Here is a 23327-nt window from a genome sequence, read left to right on the forward strand (position 1 = left end):
CTATAATTCTGACTTAATCTGGTCGCCCACTACAGATAAAACTGTGAAGCTGTGGAAGGTCAGCGAGCGTGACAAGAGGCCAGAAGGCTACAATCTGAAAGATGAGGAGGGCCGGCTCCGGGATCCTGCCACCATCACAACCCTGCGGGTGAGTGCAAACGGCTGCCCTGGCCACCACGGTCAGGGGCAGGTCTCCTAAGGTTGGCCACGTGCTGGTTGTTACTGTAAGTTGCAACTATAATGGGCCAGTGAGGGAACGTAGGCAGAGACTCAGCCTACCCTAGTCTCTCTGGTGGCAGATGGAGAAGCAGGAAAGGTGCCAAGCCTTCTAATGACTACAAATCCATGCTTTTCCTTTTGTCCCAGAAGACTTGCCCACATGGCCACTGCCAGACGTTACTATAATCTTAGCCTCTGTTGTTCACGTTATCTAAAATGTCTTGAGCACCTTCTGTACTCAAGGTACAGGGATGAGAACCCAGATGGCAAGTTGTAGTCTTGTGATTCAGAACACAAACTTAATAATCTAACAGACCTGGCTTCAAATTCTGCCACTTACCCAAATTTCCCAATAGTCATTTAACCTTTTGGAGCTTTCAGCATGCAAATTAATTTTAGTTTCTCCATCTGCAAAACAGTGAACACAGTACCTACTGCTCGTGGACTTACGAGGAATTAATGCAAGAAGGATGGAAAACCCTTCCTCTATGACTGGTCCTCAATGTATGATCTCTACTCAGTCTGAGTGGCTTCCTTCCTGTTCCTCAGAAATACATAGTCTGATAAAGAGGATTTGTAAGACTAATATACAAATGACTATGGCACTAAATATAGTAAGATAAATGCATTGAGAAAGTGTTGGAGAGTTGCAATTTGATCAAAGGAGGAAGAAATTAGCTGTGGTTTTTGGAGACCAGAAAAGTTCTCACAGGAAAGTGGCATTAAAAACGGATTTCTCAAAGCGAACTTTTAAGGGAAGGGTCTGTAGATGTAAGGCAGAGTGGTTTAGGACTGGATGATGAGCTCAGTTATGAACATGTTCAATGTGAGCAGTAAAGCAGGCACATGTTGGGATAGCCCTAACCCCAATGGACTTGTAAAACTGTGTAAAATATGTGATTTCAGACACCAGCAGCTCTGCTAAAGACCAAAAGTAAGAAGGGAGACAGTGAAGTAGATGTGAGGAAAAGAGGTTCTTGCCCTATGTTTGAAAGCCAAAATGAGATGGTCATTGTATGCTTGATTAGCTCACTTGTTTATTTGTTTAATAATTCATTTATTGATACATCTGCTTATTCAGCAGTTACTTTTTGAATATAGACTCTGTGCTGACCACCTTGCTAGACTATTAGATGTTTACCCTGTACTAATGGGCACATGGTCTTCAGTTGAGCTGCTTCTGAGCTCACAAGCATTGGCGACTCTGTTTCCTCTCATTAGCCTATGCCTTCAAGTCTGCAGAACCGCCATGTAAGTCCACCTTATCAGACTGGGTGGACTTGGCATAAATCCAGCCTTGATGCTCTGAATGTGCAGGGGTTTTGGAGGCTGGAAAGTAGAGTAGTGAAGAGTATTATTGTTGAGTCAGTCCAGCCTGGTTAGAATTCTGGCTCCATTACTTTCCGCTGGTGACCTTGGGCATATGACAGTCATGTATCACTTAATGATGGGAATATATTCTGAGAAATGCATCATTGGGTGACTTCATTGTTGTGAAAACATCATAGAGTATACTTATGCAAACCTAGATGGTATAGCCTACTACATACCTAGACTACATTGTATAGCCTGTTGCTCCTTGGCTACGAGGCTGTACGCATGTTCCCGTGTTGAATACTGTAAGCAATTATAACACAGTGGTATTTGTGTATCTAAACATATTTAAACATAGAAAAGGCACAGTACAAATACAGTATTATAATCTTGTGGAACCAGTGTTATTGACCAAAACATCATGTGGCATGTGGCTATATTTGAACACCTTGTGCCTCCAATGTCTCATCTGTATAATGGGGATGATGATAGTCACTGCTTCCTGGAATTGTTGTGAGGATTCAATAAGTTATTTTGTGTAACAAACAGCTTAGCCTGTGTAGTGCTGGCTCACAAAAAGCACTCAATAATGTTAGTTCCCTTCTGTTGTTTTAGTATTAATAACATCATCATCATCATGGCTATTATTACCCCCTACTGATAGTTGGCCTATATATATACGGGACAATTCAGTTATTTTTCTTTTTATACTTTTTATACTGTTGTATTTATTCTTCAAACTACTCACTGAGATTTACTAAGTGGCAACCGTACTGGCAATATAACAGGAATAAGACTGTCCTTTGCCCCTTGAGACATGGCAATCTTATGGGGAAAACAACTGGATTAAGTGCCACTTAGAGTTTATACCGTGAACTTCTGCCCAGACTTTACCTTGCCCTTGTTTGCTATGTGGATGGAATTTCTCAGATGACATCTGTAGGCCCCACTGTGGAATCCCGCTGTCCATGGCATCCTATGGGATTTCATATATCTGTGCTTAACCCCTGGGAGAATTCCATCCGTATGATAAAGAGCAGAGAAGGCCTATTCAGTTTCCACGAGAGCAGAGATCCTCCCCATGCCACGCCAGTGATGCCAATGAAGTGGACTTCAGATGAAACAGAGAAGGAGGCCCTGGGGTGTGGCTGGGAGTTGGAAAATTCCAACTCTGTTTCTCGCTTTCTTACTAACCAGCTGTGTAACATAACAGCCTAACTGACGAATCATACTTCTTCCCTCCAAGCTTAGTTTCTAAGCTGCCAAGCATAGGACTGGGAAAGGTAGATTCCTGAGACCCACTCCAGAGAGGAGGCCCAGAGGAATCTGCATTTTCAACACTTGCCCCCGGTGGCTGAGACAAGGGGTCTGCGGTCACTGGACTCTATCATCCCTAAGGCCCATTTGAGCTATCATTTTTATGAACCTCTGTTATTTTTTGATTATTTGAGAATTGAAAATTCTCAAGCAATTTGGAGAGACATGTTATATTTGCTATATAATTATAAATACCAGTATCTGTATTTACCTCCTCTCCTTTCCTAGGCTTTCAAATATCCTGCATTTCAGTGTAAACATCCACAGCACAGCACTCTTTAAACACTGAAAAGTCCAGCTTCCTTTTCTTTTTGATCCCAGTGGTAGAAGAAAAAAAAAAAGCAGGCAACCCTGAAGACTAGATTCAGAACAATGACTCCAAACAGAGAATGAGCTGATGTGATATTAATCAGACTATAATTTACTAACACGCTCTCCTCTTGAAATGTGCATTGCCAGCAATTGTGTCTTTTTTTCCCTTCCCTGTACTATGATTACCTCTTGCTCACTTTCATAGTTTCCAGTTCTATGTGGGTATTGAGAGTGAGAACATTTAATCATACCCGACAGCTAATTAATCCTCACTGTGTAATGAACCTGTTCTGTTTCAGGGCTGAGAGACTCAGCTTTTCAAAGCAAGAATGTGACTATATCTTTCATAGAAGATAGCCTTTCAAAATCAATCTCGTTACCAAAAGAGCCTATGAGAAGCATGTCTATGAAAACTATATCCCCTGCTCAATATCATAACTTAACATAAAGCAATGATCATGGTGATAATTTAATAATAACTCCTTACAGTTGTACCATTTATATTACAAAGCGTTTTCTCACCTAGTCCCTTGATTCATCTTCAGAATAGCCAATGAGGAGGGCAGGATAGGTATTTAGCAGGTGAAAATGCTGGTATCTAGCACTTATTGATCATTTGCCATATCCCATGCACCATGCTGCACTCTCTATCTGCATTAGCTACCTCAAAGGGTGTTAAAATGCCCATTTAACAGATGAGGCTCCAAGCAGTTAAGTAGCATACCCAAGATCATGCAGGGCTGAGAACCAAGCCTTGATCTACTTTGCTATGGGACCTGAGCCCTTCAATCCGATGCAGCCTCAGAGAGGGAAAATGACTTACCCAGTATCCCTCAACTGGTTATTCCAGGACTGGGACTAAAAATCAAGAGTTAGGCTTTTAAACTTAGACATATACATTTGGGCATTTGAAATGTTTGTATTAATAATTAGTGCCATTATTATTCCAGGTCAGGGGATTAATCAATCGATCCCACTCTCTCTCTCTCTCTCCCTCTCTCTCCCTCCCCCAACTCCCACTCCCCCGCCACCACTGTCCCCGCCCCCGCCACACACACATACACACACTTACACATTGACTTTCCAGATCCCTGACCTTAGGAATGGAGAAACAAAGGCCTTGAGGTCTCTATGCAGTTTTACTTCACAAGACCCTCCATGCCCTTCTTCCCCAACCTCCTGCTGCCCAGGAGTAACAGACCCTTAGAGCTCTTTGTAGGTAATGGGAACTCACCGTTAAAGTGACTTAATCAGCCTGAAATGGAAGTTGGGTGGTGAGAAATCACACTTAGCATACTTCTCCCTGCAGGATGAGCCTGGAGGTATTATTTTCCTCATTATTATCAGCTGCCAGTGCCCTGGGAACCTAGGCCAGGTTGAAATCGGCATTTTTACCTGTTATAAATATAGAGTCTGGAAGGTATGAGCTCCCAAGCTGTGGCTTGTCATAACCTTCCCAAAATGAAGGTGATGCGATGAATTCAATTTTTCTAATGGATTTTATTCAAACATGCCTTACAACAATTAAAAATAATTATAGCAACCATCTATTGAGTGCTTACTATGTGCCAGGTGCTAGATTTTTTATCCTTAATATCACATAGTCCTCATAATATCTCTCTTGGGTAGGTTCTATTTTTCTCTCCAGATCATCTGAAGCCATAGCCTCCTCTTCATCTCAGTCTCTGCTCAAGTGCTCCTATCAGGCCCTCCTAGGGTATCCTATGGAAAAGAGCACACCCACATTTTCCCATTCATTCTCTCTGCCCTTTTTTGCTTAGGTCTTGTCACTGTCTAGCATTTTGTTTGCTGTCTGCCTCCTCGTCACCCCCAGTAAAATGTAAGCTCCATGAAAGCAGGGATTCTGTTTTGTTCTCTCCTGCAGCTCCGGCACCTGGAACAATCCATGGCACATGGTAGACATTCAGTAAATATCTGTCAAGTGAACAGATTACACAGACATGGAAACTGAGTTTTAGAGTAGCCAAGAAGTTTGCCCAAAATCTCATGGCTAGAAAATCGAAGAGCTGGAATTCAAACCTAGTCCACATGACTCCAAATCTGATGTTTTTCGTTCTTATTCTCTACATCTCTGCTTTTTAAGAAAATATTAATTCCTGACCATGGGTCAGGAATGTTTTATTATTGATTGATGTCTCTCAGAACTTTTTATCAAAGCTCTTTTAACATATGAACTTGATTTTGATGGAATGGAAGGTGGGGGGTGAGGGCTGCAGAGGCTTTTCTGCCACAGGGTGGGTACACAAGGGATGCACTGATTTTTAGAGGAAAGGTCAAATGATATCATATTTTACACAATGACTGCTTCTGTCCTCCTCTCAGCGCAGGACACACACAGTCTCGTGAATCTCCAGAACTAAACTTTTCCCACTTAAAGTGACCCTGATATTAGCAAATCCCATTGGTGGTGATTTGGACACAACCATAGGCACCATCTAAGACACTGGCTGACTAGCATTCAGTTTTACCAGCTCTGACTCCTGCATGAGGACTTCCTGAGGACCATTGCTAAAAGGTCATGAGATTAGGCAGGTTGACTGAAAAGACTAGCTAGTTTTCCCAAAAGAGAGATCCTCTGAGTGAAACAGTTTACTTGATTTGTTTCCTAGAGAACTGATTAAACAGACTACTAGTTTAGGTTTACTAATAGTAGCAACTGTGCATATTCAGCCCTTCTTAGTGACAGGCTTGGGGCGCAGTTGTTTAATGTACTTTCTTTATCATCATTCTGTGACTTAGGCATCCTGCCCATTTTACAGCTGTATAAACAGACGCTCAGAAAGGTAAGTACTGGCTTAAGGCCTTGCAAATAGTAAACAGCAAAGCCAAGAATGGAGTCCAGGTCTGTCTGACCCCAGAGCTCCTGTTCCTCACTATTATTAGGACTATTTACGGCATGGCACTTGATTTAAACAACAGTGAGGATGACAACATCTGATGTACAGGACTTTTCCATGTATTTTGTATCTCAGTGCCTACTATGCTACACACCGTACTGCACTACAAAGTGTGGCTCTTACAAAGATGAATGAAACACACTCTCTGTCCTTAAGGGGCATGGAGGAGAAAAGTTATAAGTGGCTGAAACATAAAATGAATTCAGTCATTGGTTCTTAAATGACTGTGTGCCTCATGGTCACCGGGGACTCTGCCTAGAACATAATTTCTGGCCTCGTCACTAGGGATGCTGGTTTAGAAAGTTTGAGTTGGACTCTAAGAAATGACATCTTTGACAAGTCCCCTCCCAGAAAATGCCCAGGTGATTCTGGTGCAGGTGGTCCCTGGACCACACTTTGAGAAATCATGGAGAAGGATAACTGTCCTGAGAAAAGCACAGAAGATGACCATGGCAGTTCAGAAGAAGCACAAAGGAAGGAGACAGGGGATTAGGAAGGAGTTTCCATGATGCATCTGGAGGGTAGATGGGCTTTCATGTTGGGCATCTCATTTGATGCTCCCAAGGATCCTTTGAGGCATACAGGATGTGCATTGCCATTTCTTTCTTTCTAGTGGTGTGGATGTGATTATCCCATTTATAAAAGAGGGTAACTGGCTCTGAGGGGCCAGGTATCTAATCAGGGTCACACAGCTAGAAAGAGGCAGAACTGGGAATGAAGCACGTTCTGTCTGTCCATAGCCTTTAGGCTTTCTTGCTCCCTCTGAGGTACCTATGTCGTGATACTCATTCTGGGAGGAGGGGGAACCCCAGGCCAGATTTAGCGCAAATTATTGGTTGAGTCAGGATCAGCCTTTACTGCCCCAGGTTTTAATTTTCAGTATATGCTTTGATAACTGAGGCCTCTCAGGACATAGATACAGCCTTCCTCTACCATTTTTAATTGTTTTAGACTTCATTTTGTGATTTATTGCTGCTCTGGGGGCTTCATATCCAATCCTTTTATGGTTTCATCTTTCCTTTCCTTACATTTCTTGCATATAACAATGGCGTGTTTAGCTACTGCAGTGAAAAATCAATCAAGCCTATTCCATATTCACAGGCTTGCAATGGCACCAACAGCTCCTGGATTAGATTAACTTTGTGAATGTGTCATTCCAGTGTGGGCAATTTCTCAGCCTTCACTCCATCCTCCCCATCCTGCCTCGGCGGGTGGATATTGAGATCTCTCATTGATTGACTGCCCCGAAAGTGAATGCTGGCATGTGATGTTTGTAACTCAGCGGGACGCACATACTCCGTGTTTATGAAAATAAATAATAATTTCTGCTATCATTACTGATTGCCATCATTATCTGATTGTATCTGTCTGTGTCATGGGGTTTCAGTTATGGGATCAGAAAGCCCTCCACGAGAATTTAGCCACTACCCTCACTGACAAGCCTTTGTGTTTTGACATGTTTCGCCTTTGGGGGATGAGGGTTGGGGATGTTTCTGTTCTGCTCATTGGCTAATATTTTTGGCTAATGTTCAGAAACATGATGATAATTGAGTTCCATGTTAGCCAAAGGAACCACTTCAGTTGGAATTAAAAGAGGAGCTAACATTTATGCTAATGTTCCAAGAACATTTTGCATGCATTGGCTAATTTAATCTTCAAGATAAACCTGTAACATAGGCGCTAGTGTTATCCTTATTGTAGAGATGTGATAGCTGAAGCCAGAGAAGTTAAGGAACTTGCCTTAGGTTAGACGGCCAGTAAGTGGTAATGCTTGGACTTGAGTGCATGTCTTTATGACTCTAAAACCCAAGCTGCTGTCCTGCCTCTTGTATTAAAATAGAATGCCTAGTATATGCATCCGAATATTCAGTGTAAGCCAAAACACATATGAGTAAGCAGGGGCTGGAAAACAGCTTTTCAAGGAGATTGTAAAAGTTACTGGTGCCTTGGGCATAGGTGGGCTTTCTGTTTAATTTTGGGAGAAGGCAGGGTAGGAAGGGTACATGAAACTAGGTCATGGCTTACCAGAGCTGGATGATCATCAGACTCTGGGAACATCTAAGTCATCTCCAACCAACTGACTCAGAATCTCCAGGAGTAGGGCCAAGACACCCACCCTTATTTCTCAGCCATATTCCTGGCCATCCTGAAGATCAGCTGGGTTTGAGACCCTTTGGCATAATGATCTCTCTACTCAAAAGTAGAGATTCTCAGATTTGATTTTTAAAATTCCTTCCTTTTTCCTCTTGTCTCCTCCTACCTCAAGGTTCTGTATAGATCAGTCTGAGGACAACATTATTATCAAAATGTGGTTGCTTTTACACTAAGAGAGTGATTTGATTTAGAATGAGCGTCCATGATGATTCTGTGATTGATTGTGAGCTGTTAGTGCCTTTTATAACTCAGCTTCTTTCCCCTTCTTAATCCTGGTCAAGTCATGGGGACAGCCCACTTAGTTGCCAGTGTGCTATAAGAGTAACACTATTGCAGACATTTATTAAATATGTATTATGTGCCAGGCCTTCTGCTAGGCAGCTACCATCTCACTATGCCCAGACGGCAGCCTGTGGAGTGGGTACTATTGTTATTCCCATTTTGCAGATGAGGACATTTGATCTAGAGAGCTACAGTGACATGCTCATGTCTATAGCTACTAAGTGGCACAGCCATATTTTTAAACCAGGTTCAAGCTGACTCCAGAATAATAACTATACTTTCTTACAGAGGTTGGGCTGATAAAGTCACTTGTTGAAGTGTTTAGCATAATATCTTGCCATCAATAGATGCTTAGTTTGTGTTAATCCCTTTCTCCTCTTTTTTCCCATCTTATCTTTTACCTAGAGACTAGGAGTTTCAGGAAAGCATGATGAATATATTGAAAAGTTCGAAGTAGTATTACATCTAGAGACAAGCAATTCACTATGCTTTGAATCTGCCTTTGTACTGACTCTCCTACGCTGCCTTGCATTCAGAGTGTATTCACTGACAATAAAATATTTTCTTTCATCCCAAAGGTACCTTTGTTATGCTGCACTTACCATGTAGTAATTAGATCCAACATAGACGTAAATATAAGTAGAACCCTATACCTGGCTTAGGATCGAGTTCTCTTTGTCTTTTGCTCCCAAACCCTTTGGAAGGTGTCCATGGCTTCTTGAATGTGATAGGAACTAATAAAGGACACCTCCCATATGTACACTCAATGGCAGTGGCAAGCTGAGAAGTCCACTAGTGTCAGAGAAAGAAAAGAATCACATTACAGAAGAAAATCTGGATGTTTCCATGGCCTCTGGTGCCATTTATCTTGAGACTCCCTGGCCATAAAGCCTGATAGTGTTCCAGGCTCTGACACATTGTCTTTCCCTAACCTTGGTTGTTAAATGGTCTGAATTTCAGAGATGTGGAAAGGTTGACGGGGCAGAGTTCTGGCCTTTTTAGGGCTTTGCAAGTAAGGATCTTGTAACCATTCCAAACCTGATTCACACTGACCCAGACAGGATTTTCTCAAACGAGAAGTTATTAGAGTGATTCTCCCATCTTTTCATTTAAAGGGCTCTCTGTATACTTTTCAAAGGAAGTGAAAAATCAAGGATAATTGGATGATTGAAGGAGAGAATACTTTTCTGAATTTTTCAGATGAAATTATCTGAATTATGAGCGTAATGGGAAAGACATTCAGCCCACACCAGGTCCCATTTCTGAAGTGTGAGCTCACTGTTGCTAGAGCAATGGGTGTGTCTCCAGTCCCCGAAACTACACGTGCATGTGTGGGCATGTGCAGGCATGTACATGGCACACAACACCCAAGCAGGGCATTGCTCAAGAAGCCTAAAAATGTTAACAAAGTAAAGAGCTGACTTTTATTTATTTTTCAACTAGACTTCACTAATAGATCAAAAATGCATGCCTAGATCCCTTTTTGCTACTAGGTTATGCAAAGAACTAATTCGAAATCAATAGAGGACTTCTAGGGCCTCTGCTCATTATGCATTAGGATTTTTGTAGAAAATAATTAGTGCAAATGGATTTGGAATCCAACTCAATAGAGGACATGATCACTTTGATCCTAGTACGTTGCAAGCTGGGCTTCGACTGATGCATTGATGTAAGCATTTTAAATACCAGTCCTTACCAAAGAAAAATAGTTTAAATATTTCCCTAGGGGTAGTGTGCATAGCAAGATACTGTCTTGACTTTGACGCATAAAAACAAGATCTTGGTTGGAGAAAACTACTTACAAGGTTGGTTTCATGTTAAAGGAGACTGTTTTCAACAGAAAAATATATTTTATTCTCTGGTTTCCTTAGAATGGTTTAGCAACGAGGAAAGGAATTTTCTACCTGAAAGGTGTTAGGTTTCTGTTTGTTTGGGTGGAAGAAGGTGGGTCACGCTCTTGTAATTTGTTGCTGTGATCAAATGAGTTTATTTTCTTTTTACCAGAAAACTGTTAAAAGCAGTGGTACACACATGCATACGCACACTCTCTCACACAAATGTCTCTGGCTCAAGTAATATGGGAAACCCTAGCTTAAACACAGTTAAGCAAATTTATTTACTTCAGGGTTTCTGGGAACTTTTAATATACTAATATGCAGTATCAAATCCAAGAAAGATATATGGCACGCAGTGTTTTCCACCAAACTTATTTGACCATGAAGAACTCTTCTCTCAATTCAGTGGATTACTGTTCTCTAGAATATTCTATTCCAAATGCAGTCCTTGGCCCATGCCAGTACACAATGAGCTAAGGGGCTTGCACCAGAATATGAGTCATGTGTGCCACTAAGCCACTGCATAGGTCAGCTGACGCTTTACTTTTCCATAGTAAGACTTTCTCAATGGATGAAGCAGTGCACTGATTTTGGCTTGAGCTCCTATATCTTGTCATGGACCAGTAATAAGAGTTCATCAATCTGTTATTTTGAGTAGCACAGCAGTAGACCTCACTTTGAGAAATGCTGGCTGAAGGAATTGGATCAGTGAACAGGAGTTACCCCCTGGCAAGATTTTCATTCTGCCCTTACTGCCTTCCAGTCACAGAATCACCTGATGATAAAAGATTCTTACTAGCACCTCCTTCTTGACATTCAAGTTCATTAACATCATCTGAAAACATATTAGTGCCTGCTATTGTATCAGGAACTTTGCTCATTTACTAGTGTAATTGCTAACCTCATGAGCTATGATCACTGTTTCACAATGAGGAAACTCCAGCATGTGGAGGAGGCAGTCTGTCCATTAGCAAGTGGCAGAAGCACAGTTCACTGCTGCCTCTCTCACTGCAGACGCCTCACTGTTTTTTTTTGTTTTTTTTTTTTTTTGAGACAGAGTCTCTGTCTCTCGCCCAGGCTGGAGTGCAGTGGCACGATCTCGGCTCACTGCAACCTCCGCCTCCCAGGTTCACACCATTCTCCTGCCTCAGCCTCCCAAGGAGCTGGGATTACAGGCACCCGCTACCATACCCGGCTAATTTTTGTTGTTGTTGTTGTATTTTTAGTAGAGACGGGGTTTCACCGTGTCAGCCAGGATGGTCTCGATCTCCTGACCTCATGATCCGCCCGCCTTGGCCTCCCAAAGTGCTGGGATTACAGGCAAGAGCCACCGCGCCCAGCCTAGATGCCTCACTCTTAACCACCATGTTACCCGGCCTCCCAACAGCAATGGCTTTTAACCCTCTGAGTCATGGAGGCTTTATCCTACTTTAGAGACTTCTTGAAGAAGAAAAGAACCATTAGCCAATCCAAAACCAATCACTGTTCACAAATGTTTCCTTCTGTCTAACCTAACATTAATCTTACCTGCCACTTATTTAAAAAGGATTCCATACATATAGTCATGATGGACATGTGTGGTCTCTGCCCTCATGGGGCTTGTAATCCAGTGACTAGGAATCTTTGGTTTGAAAATAGTCACAATGGGCCAGGAGTGGTGGTACACGCCTGTAATCCTAGCACTTTGGGAGGCTCGGGTGGGTGGATCACTTGAGCTCAGGAGTTCAAGACTAGCCTGGGCAACATGGTGAAACCCTAGCTCTACAAAAAATACAATAGTTAGCCAGGCATGGTGGTGCACACTTGCAGTCCCAACTACTTGGGAGGCTACAGCGGGAGAACTGCTTGAGCCTGGTGCAGTGAGCCGATATCAGGCCACTGCACTCCAGCCTGAGTGACAGAGTGAGACCCTGTCTCAGAAAGAGGGAGGGAGGGAGGGAGGAGATTTTTTAAAAAGTATAAGATCATAGCATGATACCATTAATGTGAAAAATAAAGCAATCCTGAACCGCAAACAAACAAACAAACAAAAAATGGTGACAATATGCACTTCATTTGCCCCTGCCTAACATTACAGTCAATCCCATTGTGTATTTAGAAACTGCCTGAGTTCTTTCTCAACATTTTCTTCTCTACTCTGTGATCTCACTTCTTCTCATTATTTTCAGGGAGAGAGTTCTGCAACATTCAATTAAATAAGAACACTGACTATTTAATGCAAAAACATCCAGATACAAGGTGAAAACTCTGTCCAATTATCTTGCCAGTTCAAAACCAAATATACAGATGTTTAGAAACTTCTGAAAGCTTGAATTTTTAAATCATAGGCTCTCCAAATTCAAAGAACATCTAAGAAAAGCATCCTATGAGGGAACATAAGATTGTCAAAGCAGACAACAGGGCAGGAGTTCAGGAATTATAAGGTTAGAGATTAAGATAGAAGTGACAAAACAAAGCCACACTTGGTTATCATTATTCCTTCCCATAGTAAAATCCTTTACGCAGATGGACTCAGAGGTGACCGCCACACCAGTCCCAATTACATATGCCCTTGCACTACTTGATGGTCAAACCAATTAAGAACATAAGCACCACCTCGCTTTCTTGCTATGCATTTTAAAAAACTAATTCCACAAGCACTTATTAAGTCCCTACTGTAAGCCAGGTACTATGATTAGCCCTGGAGTTATAGAAGTGAACATGAAAGATATGGTTCCTGCCTTCATGGAGCTAAGCCATCTCTTTGGGTTGGAAAAAGCACGCATAAAATGCTCCTAATGTAAAGCTGACAGTGTAATGGGGCCTCTAGAGGAAAGGTGCATGGTGTACAGGAGAGCAGATGGGGAGAATTTGATCTTTTCAGGGAGAGCAGAGGATAATTTCCTGAGCAATTAATATTTAAACCGCAGCAGGAGGAAAGTAAGAAGAGGAGCAGAAAGAATGTTCTAGGCAGAGGAGGTGGCATGCACAAAGCCCATCAGGTAGGAAGTAGCACAGAAAAACACAGTGTGGAAGGAGGGCCTAGGTGGCTGAATGCTGAGTGCAGGGGATGTGTGGTACCAGTAAGATGCAGGTGGTGAGGCAGCTTATGGCCAGATCATGCTGGCCACCGTAGGTCTTGTTAAGGAACTCGCTTTTTTCCTTATGTGCAATGCAAGCCCTCACTTCTCAGTACAGGTCATTTTTTGGAACAGCCCTCCTTTGCCCAGATAGCTAAATGTTCTGCACCGAAGACAGGATGTTCACCAACGTGGAAAAGCTGCCTAGATAGTTCCTGGCAGAAGAGTTTAAATTTAGGAAGCAAGTGACATTTTGTCAGTTTGGCCATGTTGCCCTCTAGCCCCCAGCTGCCGTTGTTTCAATACATGTCAGGGCATGGCCTCCACCGGGTTTCTCCAATATCAAGGCGTCCTCCCTCCAAGGTGAATCTGCCCATGAGTGATTGAATTGTTTGGAGGGTCATAGAACCTGACAGTTCCCTATTACACAAAGGAAAAGATAAGCTTCCGATTAGTCCTGGGGCAGGAGGAAGCCAAGATAGAGTGCACCTGTCAGAACTGCTTACAACATATAAATCATTACCTCAATTTTCCGTGCAAGCAGTGGGCCAGACAGAGAGAGAGAGAGAAGTGACAGAGGTTGGTTAACAGTGCAGAACCATATAAAAGAGCTGCTGCTTTCCTCTGCTTTCCTCTGCTGTCCATGCAAAGAAACTGAGCCCCATGCCCAGAGGAATGACAAAGACAAATGCCCACAGGCTCCAGAAAGGGGCAGTTTGTTTCTATGGCATTTGCTAACAGCGTTTACTGCTAATCTAACAATAGCAGCCACCAAGGTTTTCCCAGACTTTAACAGGGAGCATGCTTAGTATTGCACTTGCTATATGTTTCATCCTAGATTTCTCTACCTTGTAATTGCCATAACAATCATGGTTGTTATTGTTGCCATTTTCCTTTCATTCACTGGGCAAAAATCTCTGAGACAGACCAATTGCAACTAACCTGCTATCCCACAGTCCAGGATACCAGGGTATTTATAATGGGGTGAGGGGGAACATAAAAACAAAAAAAAGATTGAATGAAAGATAGCAAGTCAGAAAATGCTCAATAAAGATTCAAAAGCTTAAGTTGATTGGGCAGTACTCAGATTTTCATCACAATTTATGTTGTATAAAATACCAAGTATCAGCCGGGCGCAGTGGCTCACACCTGTAATCACAGCACTTTGGGAGGCTGGGGCGGGTGGATCACGAGGTCAGGAGATTGAAATCATCCTGGCCAACATGGCGAAATCCCGTCTCTACCAAAAATACAAAAATTAGCTGGGTGTGGTGGCGCATGCCTGTAATCCCAGCTACTTGGAGACTGAGGTGCAAGAATCACTTGAACCCAGGAGGTGGAGGTTGCAGTGAGCTGAGATCGTGCCACTGAACTACAGCCTGGCAACAGAGCGAGACTCCATCTCTAATAATAATAATAATAATAATAATAATAATAATAATAATAATATAATACCACCAAGTATCTAGCAGAATGTGAGAGCCTGAAAGATCCTAGTTGGAGAAGCACCAACACTGAGTAACTACTAACTTGTACAGCAATGCTCAAGAAATACTAAGTCTTGTGCTTCTTCTGGGCTACTCTAAACAGAGTGGATAACACTTTGGGGGAGACTAGTTCATTCTTCAGGATAGATGTAAACTCAGTTCCCAGAACTTTTGAAAGGGAGTTTGGCGAGTGGCACCTACATTGAAAGGGAGCCACGTGTTTGTCCAGCCCAGATATTCCTGCTGCCAATGATGGAGGAGATATTTTATTCCACCTTGGTGTATTTTAAAGGGAAGCATATTCTCAAAATTACAACACAACCCAAGATGTATGAGCTGTCAATTACATTCCTTAGGACCAGAAGGGAAATATATGAACAGACCCAAAAAGTGCATCAAGACATTACACAAAGGGATGTAGGAGCTGAGGGAATGAGTCACATGGATACTTTAAAATAAAACAGAATAATTGTTTGTTCAAAATTGTGAGCAAAATGTTCTTACTGCCAGGAGAAATGTTGGGCAGACTTATTTCTACTTATTGTGTAATAGGGGCAGAAATCCCATAGTTGGAATCGTTATGGGAGAGAGTCTAGTGCTTTAGAGTGACAACTCCAGGTTCAAATCCTAGCTCTGTCTTTGTATGACTCTGAGCCTTTTACTTAAGCTCTCAACATATCAGTTTTATCATCAATAAAGTAGGGATAATATTATTTAAAGTATCTCATAGGACTTGTTATCAGAAAAAAATATTAGCGCAGTATTTTTCTTTTAGTACTAACCATTCAATAATATGTAGCTAGCTCCAAGATGGAAATCAGGAATGCTCAGAACAGAGAGAGAACTGGGAGACTCCAGTTGCTACTTTTGGATGGAATAATACATTTATAAAAGGACAGATAAGAGGGAAGAGACTTCTAACTTGGTTTTATGGTCAGAGTTTATTTGCCTAAGACATACTGACATCAACATGTAAGACCTCTTAGTGAATATTTCTATCCCTTGCTGGAAGGAAATTCCCCTGAGAATGGGAAACTCTGCAAGTGCAGATAAGATGGTGTTGAAAAAGAAATCGTCAGTTTGAGATTCTGTGGATAAAGGGAGGTAAGTGAGTTCACCCTCTAATGCCTGTTTTTGAAAGATCAGTAAACTTTCAAGTTCTCACTGAGCTAAGAAAGGTTACGTGCTCGAGAGTCACTCCTTTCTAGGGAAGAAGCTGCAGTTAAGTCTCATGTGAGGGGCCTCTGGGCTGATGGCAGGTACAGTTGTCTGGAAAGCTGTTAAAGTCAAGAGTCTAGTTTCGAATCTTCCTTTAGATTCTCTGCTTCAATCATTAGTCACTAAAAATGCAGAATTCTCAGCCTGGGCCATGGATTTCCCCTTAGGTTAAAGGATCCACTATCAATATTAGACTTTCTGTCTATTTTCTAGTAGCAATTAAAAAAAAAATCTTCTAAATAGGTTACTTTTCCTTAAATAAAAAACAAACCCAAAAAAGTTCTGTTGATATTTTCTCCTTTGTCTTGACCACTAAGGGAAAAAATATATCTTTTCGTCCAGCACAAGTTCCTTATTAACCCAGTTAACATTTGCAAATTAAGATACAACATTAGACATTAGTACTGACTTTCCAGAAATTTTCCTCTTAATTGGACTACTTTCCTATAAATATCATCCCGCCAGCATCTGCAGTAAGATAGATTCTGGAAAAACAATGTGCCATGCCAAATTATCAGGTAGAATTAGATTGCTCTATATTTCTGTTTGATAACAACACTGTTTCTTTGCATAATTCTTGCTGATTATCAGAAGGAAAAAACCATAACTCAGACAGATGAGCTTTATTGGCATTAGTCCCTTCTAGGAAAGAAAGAAAAACGTATGAACAGAAGCATTTGCAAGTGCCATATATGTTGAGAGAATGAAATTCCAGTCTGTAAACTTAGCTTCCCTGCAACCTTAAAAAGTAAAAATGTCTCCCTATATTTGGTGTCATATCTCAGGATCTGAGTTTATCCCATTTTCTATATTTCAAGACAAAAAAATTTACATGCCTATAAATATATCTAGAATAGAATGTCATTTTAAACTAGAGAGTTCTCGTGAAGGAAAAAATAAATCGTTGGAGAGAGTTGTGAGTCAGAGTCTTTATAGAACTTGGAAATTAACAAGAAAGTGTTAAATGAATACTCAAATAGAACAGCTGCATATACTACTTATAGAGGGAGGGAGGTTGGTCTGCCATCTTTATTTGTTTGCATGCTGAACCAAACTATAGTGTCCGTTTTCCCTAGCTGTCTTTATCCATCTCAGTTTCTGCAAGCAGTTTTCTCTGTTGGGATAGATAATGTAACTTTAATCTGGTACATGCGAACAAAGTCTGCTTACCCTTTCTGTGTCTTTCAAGCATTCCCCCCACCCCCATGTCTCCAGCAGTATCCTTGAGAGCTATTTTTTGCCTCTAATTCCAGACTCTACCCCTTTCTCTAGGAGAATCCACAGAAACCCTTTGAGCCCCTTCCCTGAGCAAATTCAGGACTTCTCTGACTCTACTTAAGACTCAGGAATATTTAGTCTCTGTTTCCTGTACCCCAAACAGCTTCAGATGTCTGTCAGTACCCAGGGGCAGTTGTGTGGTTTGATCCTTGTTCAACATCAAAAACCAATGCTTTGCCTTTTGAGGACTCGAAAACAAGAATGTTGCTTCATAATCTTCTTCCCCTGGGAAATTTACATCTCCTCTTGCCTCCTTGGATGTCTCCCATTGTGAAAGCCGCAGCAAATAATTTTGCTTCCCTATGTCTTTCTTTTTGGCACATTCTTACTTGTCGATCAATAAATTACCCCCTGCCAAGCTCCAGCAGCCTGGCTTCCATCTTCACCACTTACATTCTCCTTTTGTGTTTAAAAAAGATCTCATTATTTTTCTCTTAACCTCTAGTGAAATATTCCCTTTATTCTCTCCCTTTGTTTTGCTTATCGTTTAACTTAATTCTTAGTCCAACCGTCCCCATCTGTACCTGCCTACGAGTCCTCTGCATTTTCCTCTTTAATTACCAGAAGTTAATGAGACCACCCTTGGAATCACATGCTCCTTTTCTGATGACACCAGGATAAGGAAATGGGATTTAAATAGCAATAGCGGGTAATACAATAGAAGAAAATCCATAGGCAGGGATTCAGCCAGTCAGGTAAAACAGAGGATGTAGTTTTGTGCTCTCTGGGATGGATAATGTCTCCTTTTACAGCTGTGCCTCAGTTTTCTCATCTGAGAAGTGAAGTCAGCCGTCACTTATAGTATCTGCTTCACGCAGTACTTGTGAGGATTAGATGAGATAAATTACATAATGTGTTTGATGGAATGGCACACAGGAAGCCCACAGTAAGTATTAGGCACTACCGTGTCATGATTATAGGAAGCAAATGTAAAAGACAATCCTACCCTTTACTAGGTTTGAAAGCTGCAGTTACATATGGGTGAGAGACAGAGGCCTTCAGTGTCCAGCCAGGAATCCCAGCTCTATTTGTTTAAGCAAATAACTCATCAAACCCACCATTTAGCGGTTCTTAACGGGGAGAAGGTATGTGAAATAACACTGGACAACCTAAGGACAGAGACGTGTTTTTCTATTCTCAAGACCCAATATTTTGCCTGACACAGTACATTTTCTATAAATACTTAAATCAACATACATGAATCACCTAACATACTGCCTTTGTGTATATCATTGTGTTTCCCAAAGTCTAGGATATGTGTTTCTGTTGATGTAAGACACAACTGTAAGTAATATTGAATCACGTAATTGAGGAAGTTATTCCTTGCTTTCTTGCTTTATAAATTATTCTGATTACATCAAGCCCAAAGTCTCACTTTGATGTTAATATTTTTTAACCTCTCATAACACTTACAAATCTTGATTTTTTTAAACTGAGAACTGACCTTACACTCTGTCTTTTCAGGTGACTATATCTGGCTAGAATTTAAAAACAATTTTTATTGTATTTATTTTTATAATTTTCTTCTTTTTTGACAATTCATAGAAAACTGGTTTTCCATGTGTTACAGTGTAAAATTCCCTATCAAAATAAAGCTAGTTAACTAAAAGCAAATCAGTTTAAAGAAAATACTAAGTGGGCCGGGTGCAGTGGCTCATGCCTATAATGCCAGTACTTTAGGAGGCTGAGGCAAGCGGATCACTTGAAGTTAGGAGTTCGAGACCAGCCTGGCTGACATGATGAAACCCCATCTCTACTAAAAATATAAAAATTAGCCAGGCCTTGTGGCACATGCATGTAGTCCCATCTACTCAGAAGGCTAAAACAAGAGAATTGTTTGAACCCGGGAGGCGGAGTTTGCAGTGAGCCGACATTGCGCCACTGCACGGCAACCTGGGTCACAGAGCAAGATTCTGTCTCAATAAATAAATAAATAAATAAGTAAATAATAGTACAGGTAAAACAGATAAGAAAATCTGAAGGGGTACTAAAAGGACTGAGTTTTAGAAAACACTATTCTAATTTTCCCTCAATTATTTGGAGAGCTTTTAAAAAAAATTAGTATACCTAAGCCTCACCTCAGACCGACCGAGTTCATCTCAAAGTCTGTATTTTCTATTTCTCTTTAAGAACTCTCAGGTGATTCTGATTTTTTTAAAAGCCGGTTTAGGAATCTCTGAATGAGAAAAATCTGATTTTGTTTTTAAATTCTTTTAAGTTCATTCAACAAACATTTGTTGAATATCTGTTCTGTGTAATGTCCTGTGTCCTGGATGCCAAGGATATGACGGAAAATAATACAGATACTGTGTTTATAGATCCTGTGTTCACTGAGTTTTTGCCTGCTTATGAGCTTTGCTCCTATGCTAAATCACAACCTTAAAGATATAAAAGTGTCATAATTTTGTGAACATTTTTTGGTTATGATTCTGGCATTGAATTTACTGCAGAGAGAAGCCTGAAGCTAGCCTTATTTTCCCTCTAATACAAGAGGAATTCATTTTTAAAGATCTAGATAATCCATAAATCTTCTTTATACTTGAAATATAATAACGTCACCAGAAAAAAATGCCATGGTATTGACCATTTTCTGTAAGGTTCAGATGGTATTTGAATCCTAGTTCTGCTGATACTGAGGACCTCATGACTTACTATGTCATTTAACCTCACTGAGCCTCAGCTCTTTAAAGTCTGTAAAATATTTATGGTATCAACCATGCAGGATTTTTGTGAAGCTTAAAGGAGGTAACGTATGTAAAGCATACAGGGGACAGTAAGCACTTTTTAAAGGGTCATTAAAGTGGCAGTTTTACAGATGTTAGCTTCCAAAGTCACCCCATAAAGCAAGCACCAGGTTTGGTAAAAATATTCTTGAAAAATCCCATAAATCACCCATAAGATTTTTTTGTTTTATAAACTCTACATAAAATAATATATACATATAAATATATAGGATATAAAGAATAATGTAGAATATAAACTATGCAAACAATATGAAGGGCCATTTGTGAAAAATACACTTCCTTAAACCTTAGTAACTTATTCAATATCCCATGATGCTCAGAGATGAGATCCACCCAGACCGTTGGTCTGAAGAAAGAGCAGATTAACTCCCCTCCCCCATCTCATACTCACTGGGACCTCTGACCCATTATTTAAATTTGTTTCCTTCCTTTCTTCATATTATTCTAAGCATATATAGTTGAATTCACATATTAAATGCATATGTGATGCAATTCAGTACATAATTGTATTCCTAGATTAGAGGCAAAATAAATACTAAATAGAATGTAAAATAGGTGGAAGTCAGGTACCATAATTTGATGTTCAGCTACAGTGATTTTAAATGAACTGCACATTTGTTCTCTTTTCCCTCTCTATGATTAGTTTTCCCTTCTTTTTAGGTTTTCCTTTCCTTTCTGTTAGCCTCAGAGCTTGATGGTTTTTAAAAAAGGTCCTCTGATTTGGTTGTTGGAGAAAATAATTCATATTCCTTCCTTCAGAAAGAAGACAAATCAATGGAGTCTATAGTCCTCAAAGCCAATAACCTCCGTCCATGCCACCCGTGCCCTGCTTCCTTCCATTCTATGGCAATGCAGTTCACAACATTTGGGGGCGAAGAGGTCAGAAAGCAGTACAGCAATGGATGACAACCTTGAAATCTTGAAGGGAATAGATAGGATTCAGAGTTCTAAAAGGACAGAGCATAGTGCTGGGACATGTGGAGAGAAAACTCAACAATTCATGTGTAGAAAGTGGAAACACAGCCAAAGTAAAGTTGCAGAAAAAGATCTCAGGGTTTTAGTGAATAACATGAAAGTGTTACTTAAAAGTAGACCGGGCGTAAGTCACCCCAAATAGTGTGTTGTTCCAGAAGAAGTAATTACGTAATTTTCTTCAGTTCAGGATAAATTCTTACTCTAATATGGTTTGAGGATCTCGTTTTTAAAAAGAATGTGATTGCCATGAAAAGGGCTCATAGCACTTCTAAGATCGGCAGGGAAGTGGGGGGAAATTATAAGGGAGCATTACATAAATGGGCTCATTGCCTAAAGAAGATTGAAAGGCAATTATAACATTCCAAACAAAATTTCTAGCTAGGAAATAGTGACCACTTGTGCTTTGCCCTCCTTGTACAAGACACTGTTAGAAATCTAGATTAAAACACTAGGAGCTCAAGTTACAAAATGATTCCAGGAGGGTTGTCAAAATAGTGACAGGTTGAAGAAGGAAGCTAGAGAATTAATCATTTTCTTTAGGACTCTTAAAAGTATCCAATTATTCTTCATCACAGTGGGTACATATAAGAAAGGAGGAATGAGACGACCTCTGTTAACTGCAGCAGTCAGGTTCTGGGATGATTTAGGGATATGGATGGGTGGATAGAAGTGAGGTGAACAAAGGAATATCCTAGGAAAAGGTGTAGATGTGATTATGAATATGGGATGTCCAAGGGACAAGGATGAGACCCAATTAGAGGGCTCTGACGCTTCCTTCTTCCCACTTTGTTTCTCTGCCTGCTTGTTTCCTTCTCCTTTCTGATAGCACTGAGCAATTGGGCTGAAAGTGTTATAAAATCTGGGCTGGAGTGACTCATTGGAGGCCATATTCAGACTGGTAAACAGATGAAGTCATTGGTAAAAAAGGAGAAAGGGCCAGACATGCAGAGAGAAGGCGTTTAAGAGACCAGGTGGCCCCTAAGCGAGACAGACAAAGAGAGAAACAGAAAAACAAAGCACATTTTTCGAGGTTCCTAACAGCTTGCCAAGTCCCTGTTCTATTTCATATGCTCCATTTCAGTCTCGATGATCTGTAATATTTTTCTATACTTCAATAATCCTTTTGGGTTTTTTTTTAAGTAAGTTTAGGAAGGTTTCTGTTCTTAAAATCTGAAGAGCCCAGACTAGAATATTACTTCACCTCCCTGCTTTCTTCTTTTTCTCCATTCTTATTTCTGAAAGCTTGGCATCTTTTTACTCTATAGAGTCTGATTTCTGCTTCTTTTCTCAGATACTCTCTTTTGCTCATCCCATCCTGTTTACTTTTTATCTCCTTTTTTTTGCATGTGTATGTGTGCCTATTCCTGCTGTCTCTCCTTGGAACCAGCAAACCTTCTTCTCTGGAGTTATTTCATCTTCATCCACTTCATACAGCAATTTATTTTCTAGAATCACTACATTCAAATTCACCTCAGCCATTGAGGAAGAGAAGATTTACGGTCTCTCCCACCCTCATGCCTGAATTCAGAACATTGCCATTGTCTTCTCCACCTCCCTAACTCATTTGTTCATCTTCTGACCAATAGCCTTTATTAGACAGAAAAATCCAATTATCCAGAATCTACTGTTCAGTAGATTCCTACCACCATCTCCCACATTCACACACATACCATTTCCTACCTCTGTATTTTAAGAGAAAGTGACAGATCTAGGAGGAGAGGTTAGGAAATCACATTCAAGTTCAAAACAGTCAAATAGTATAGAATAGATTCAACTTGGTATATTGCTTCATTTGAAAAAAGACCTGGGAATTTTACTTGATGATACGACATGGACGATTACAAAGGGAAGTCTGTTTTAACATACAGAAACAGAGAGCACATGTCTTCTTTGGAATAATAAAAGCCTGTGCTGGTAGATTGTGTTCAGTTAAGCTAAGCATTTGTGGAGGCCAAGTGACCCTCACCATTATTGAGGTGTGAAGATTGGAGGCCGAGTCTTGGTATAATCTATCAAAGTGAAGAGGAGATGGGTTGAGAGCTGTCCTCAAGTATATGAAGTGCTGTTGTGCAGAGAAAGGGAATGGGCTGACTCCCTGTCCACTCTGGGAACAAGTGGACAGTTCAGGAAAGCAGATATAAGCTCACAGGAATGAGGAGGTTGTGCTCATTAGAGATGCTTAAGTTTTCCCAAGAAGAGTCCAGTGCAGACTGAA

General features: G+C 40.8%; 1 protein-coding gene across 12 annotated transcripts in view; it reads left to right on the forward strand.

The window, feature by feature from the left end:
• Positions 1 to 23327, forward strand: part of PPP2R2B (protein phosphatase 2 regulatory subunit Bbeta) — a 492508-nt gene that overhangs the window by 390393 nt on the left and 78788 nt on the right. For all 12 annotated transcript variants that reach the window (XM_030826999.1, XM_003266591.3, XM_003266586.3 and 9 more), the window contains one exon: positions 36 to 148. In XM_030826999.1, the coding sequence (XP_030682859.1) occupies positions 36 to 148 (113 nt within the window). The remainder of the gene's footprint in view (positions 1 to 35; positions 149 to 23327) is intronic.

This window comes from Nomascus leucogenys, chromosome 2, assembly GCF_006542625.1.
Source record: "Nomascus leucogenys isolate Asia chromosome 2, Asia_NLE_v1, whole genome shotgun sequence".
Lineage (NCBI taxonomy): Eukaryota > Metazoa > Chordata > Mammalia > Primates > Hylobatidae > Nomascus > Nomascus leucogenys.